The sequence below is a fragment of the Eurosta solidaginis genome, chromosome 1, assembly GCF_040869045.1.
Source record: "Eurosta solidaginis isolate ZX-2024a chromosome 1, ASM4086904v1, whole genome shotgun sequence".
Lineage (NCBI taxonomy): Eukaryota > Metazoa > Arthropoda > Insecta > Diptera > Tephritidae > Eurosta > Eurosta solidaginis.
Genome location: NC_090319.1, coordinates 92,006,738 through 92,010,487, shown reverse-complemented (window position 1 = coordinate 92,010,487; position 3,750 = coordinate 92,006,738). Strand labels below are relative to the sequence as shown.

General features: G+C 38.1%; 1 protein-coding gene across 1 annotated transcript; it reads right to left on the bottom strand.

The window, feature by feature from the left end:
* Positions 1–296: 296 nt before the first annotated feature.
* bocks (bocksbeutel) lies at positions 297–3,065 on the bottom strand. Its single transcript, XM_067759112.1, has one exon. It carries the CDS (start codon positions 2,934–2,936, stop codon positions 924–926), a length of 2,013 nt encoding a protein of 670 aa, XP_067615213.1. The 5' UTR covers positions 2,937–3,065; the 3' UTR covers positions 297–923.
* Positions 3,066–3,750: the final 685 nt, after the last annotated feature.

The following is a 3,750-nucleotide window of genomic DNA, read 5'->3' as shown; positions in this document are numbered from 1 at the left end:
GGCAATCTTTCTATCCGTTCTCGAGTTATGTAGTGACAATCAAAATGTACACTTCTTTTTATATATATAGTTGTTTTTGTTAGAGCAGTAGTTCGTTCTGCTTACTCGGCACGCTCAATGTTATTGTTACATATAAATAATTAGCGCTCACATATCAGCAGCTTTGTGCTATTCGTTCTTAGCACATTTGTCTGTTTTTGAATTATGACGTAGTAGATAAGCTAACGATTTCTAAATGAGTCTAATCCAAAAAAAATATCGATGACGTCAGCTCCATAAAGAAAAGGCGACTCATATTTGTTTTTGGGTTTTTTTTGTGTGCGCATTAGCGCTTTATTACTTTTATAACGCAAACGAAATTTCCAGTAGTACAATACATATAAACATACATACATACATATGCATATATAAATACAATAGAATGCGTATATATACTTAAATGAATACATTTTTTGTTATATATTAGAGTTACAAAAGAAATAAATAAGGAAGATTATAAAAGAGCAGCCTTCACCACAGAAATTATAAAATTGTCCATTTCAAGCATGACGACAAATCTATTGATTTAATTTCTCTTTCTTGATTGAGTATCATAGCAAAAACATAAATGTGCACAGACCTACATACTTAAATTATTTAAACAAAAATTGCCAAAATTAGTGAAGCAGTCATTTTTTAATTTATCAAGCACAAAACAAAAAACAATTTAATTTAAAGAAAAAGAAAAATATTATGTTCAAATGAAACTAATTTTGAATTGAAATTTCCTCTATTCATTATAAATATTTAAACAAATACCTAAATATCATACTTTTATAAATCTACAAACACGCGATTAAATTTCGACAAGTCAAATACATATGTTCTTCTGTTTGCAATTATTGGCTCGACAATCTTTGCAATCGTTTGCCACTTTTTCCATATCAAGGATGCACCTTGGTGGGTAGCAATACCTCATCAGCTGGAGCTTTCTCAATAAAAACTACATAAACGAAAACAGCCGCTGCAAAAATGGCAAACATATATAACATTTGTTTAATGTGATATTTGCGATCCATTGCTGCTATAAAGTTTGCCAACGAAGTGTTAAGATCATCGCCATCATAATCATCCGCACCAACTGTATTTATTAGGGGTCTACCTACCGGTGAATGATTATAACGTGCTCTGGGTGATGAACTCGACCCTGTCGTAGTACTGCGTCGATATGGCAAACGTTCTTGAATTTTATTACTACCAAAACTGCTATATATTTTCTTATTACCCGGTATATATTCTTCTTCTTCTTCACTATCTTGCACATAAATTTCATCGCCGGACAGTTTTTCTTCTTCTGAGCCACTGTCCGGTTCATCAATGCTGCGCGTGTAACTTGTATTGCTGCTTGAGTTAGTAGTATAACGCTTGATAGCTGGCGGAGGCGATGATGGTTTAGTTGCAGCAGCATGGGGCACATATGTCTCCCGTGATAATGGGCTGTTGGCATAACGCGGCGTTGCATCCAATGTATCGCGTAATGTCGATTGTAGATGTGGTTCAAAAGGCAAATGTTGTGTTTCAGCGCCACGTTGTAGACCAGCAAGATAACTTGAGCGTTCGTAATTTGTGCCACCACTAGGTGTATTGATATGAGGCCTTTCGTAATCACCAGCACCATTGTCTATTAAAGCGTGCTCATCGCCACTCTCTACCTCAATGTGTTTTACATCTTTAACAGGTGATATCTCTTGATAATATGAAGTAGTCATTACACCCGATTTAGTTAAGGAGGGCGCACGATTGGAGCGATTAGATGATTGTTGTGATTCCGGTGAAGTCGGGGGTGAGGTGGAGTAAGGAGGTGGTGAAGGTAAGTCATTGGGTAAGCGTGGATATAAACGTTGTGCATCAGCTTGATTATAAGATGTATTCGTAGTATTGGATTTAGAAAGTGCAATTGGCCGTTTGAAAACGTTTTCTTGTGCAGTCGGTGGTGAAGTGCCACTACCAAACTGGTTTCCTAGTGTTGATGAATGACTTGCTTTGTTTTCATTATTGAAAACCGTAGGTGGCGAGCCTGGGCTGTAGAAGCCATATGATGTACGATTGTATGTGCTCTCTGGCGGTGTGGCTATGTAGCCATGTCGTGGTGTAATATTTTCGTCCTCTTGATAAGTGGTATTACGTGTTTGACTGTAACCCAGATTGTGTGAAGGTGCTTTGTACCCACTCAATGGTGTGTTGTCGCATACATCTTGTGAATAATTTCCGAAACCCAAATTATTTGAAACTGCTTGATAGCTACTACGCGTTTGTTCCACCTGCAGGGGTGTACGCATTCCACTCGCGTCGAAGTTAATTCCATGATTCAAGTTAACATCTTTGTTGAGTGATGATGCATCATTACGACGCACTTCAATGTTATAATCATCTTGTTCCGTCCAATCAACTTCTATAGGCAAAATTCGTGCGCTATTGCTAAGACCAACACCACTATTAGCATTTGTATCCATGCGTTGTGTAGTTTGTTTTTGCTTTATTGTTGAGGTTTTTGGTTCCGCTGCGGTAGTTGCGCTGGCCATTGAACGTCTATTATTATTTGGTGTTGTATCAAATGATACATTATGTCCTTTGGGTGATTGCGTACGTGTTCGAGTTTTTGTAATTTCTGTTCGACTTTGCCTTTCAACTTCTTTCTCATCGCTGGACACATGCACCGACACATTAGCGGTTTTACGTCGTTCAATAGGTGTAGATGGTTGCTTTTTGTTGGCCTTGGGTGATGCTATGTTTGGATCCCCGGTTATTGACTTAATTAGTTTGCGTATAATGACATCTCGTGTTGAATCGGCAACTGGCACTTTCATGCCATGCTCGACGCATTTCTGGTGTAGTTCTTTATTATTCAACACCTGTAATTGTGCGCGTAGTTCGGGATAATCTACATTTTTGCTCATTTTCGCAATGATATAAAATAGTTTTTGTCACTTTTTACAATTTTCAGTTTTACATATATACGACACGTAAAATTTCCAACACATCTGTACAATGCAAAATTACTAATCGAAATGATGAAATGTTTTTGGTTTGTTTTTTTAGCACAGTTTTCTCTGCGGCGCTGCCGACTTGAAAAATTAGCACCCATAGTTGCATGTGTATAACACATACGGTCCAGCAGTACGATTCACGCTGCTCAATGCGCCAGTACCGAAAGCCGGAGTCATTGGTGCCGTATGTCGTATCGCTGTATCCGTATCCCTAACGTAATCAGCTGTTTATCGTTACGACGGTAAACCAAAACACAATTGGTTGGCTACGATACGGTTACGACCCATGGTTCAACTATATACAGGTTGGCTCATCTGTAAAGCAACAAAATATGTCTGTTGATATTGTCAAAATCTGTGTATTGGTGTTGGAGCGAATGGTATGGAATGGAAACATAAAACTTAGCAGTTTTTGTATGTGCAAGTAAAATGTTGCCAATGTGTTGGTTTCATTTTGAGTTTGCCATCTCTTTTTGACAATCCCTTCGACCATGCAATGATATAAATAAAATCAGCTGATGAGATGAGCCAACCTGTACATAATTGAACCATGGTTACGACCTTAGCGGCACCAATAATCGATTGCATTGATTCTCAAAAGATTGGTCGAATCAGCTGTTATAAGGTTACCGATAAAGCACCAATGTCTCCAGCTGAAAATAGTGGCAAGGTACGCACGAGGCTACGCGTCATAGACGCGTACAAGATAATTCATATAGCTACA

What these genes read in the sequence shown, in the direction of transcription:
- bocks (XM_067759112.1), bottom strand. Translation starts at nt 2,936, where the DNA reads ATGAGCAAAAATGTAGATTATCCCGAACTACGCGCACAATTACAGGTG.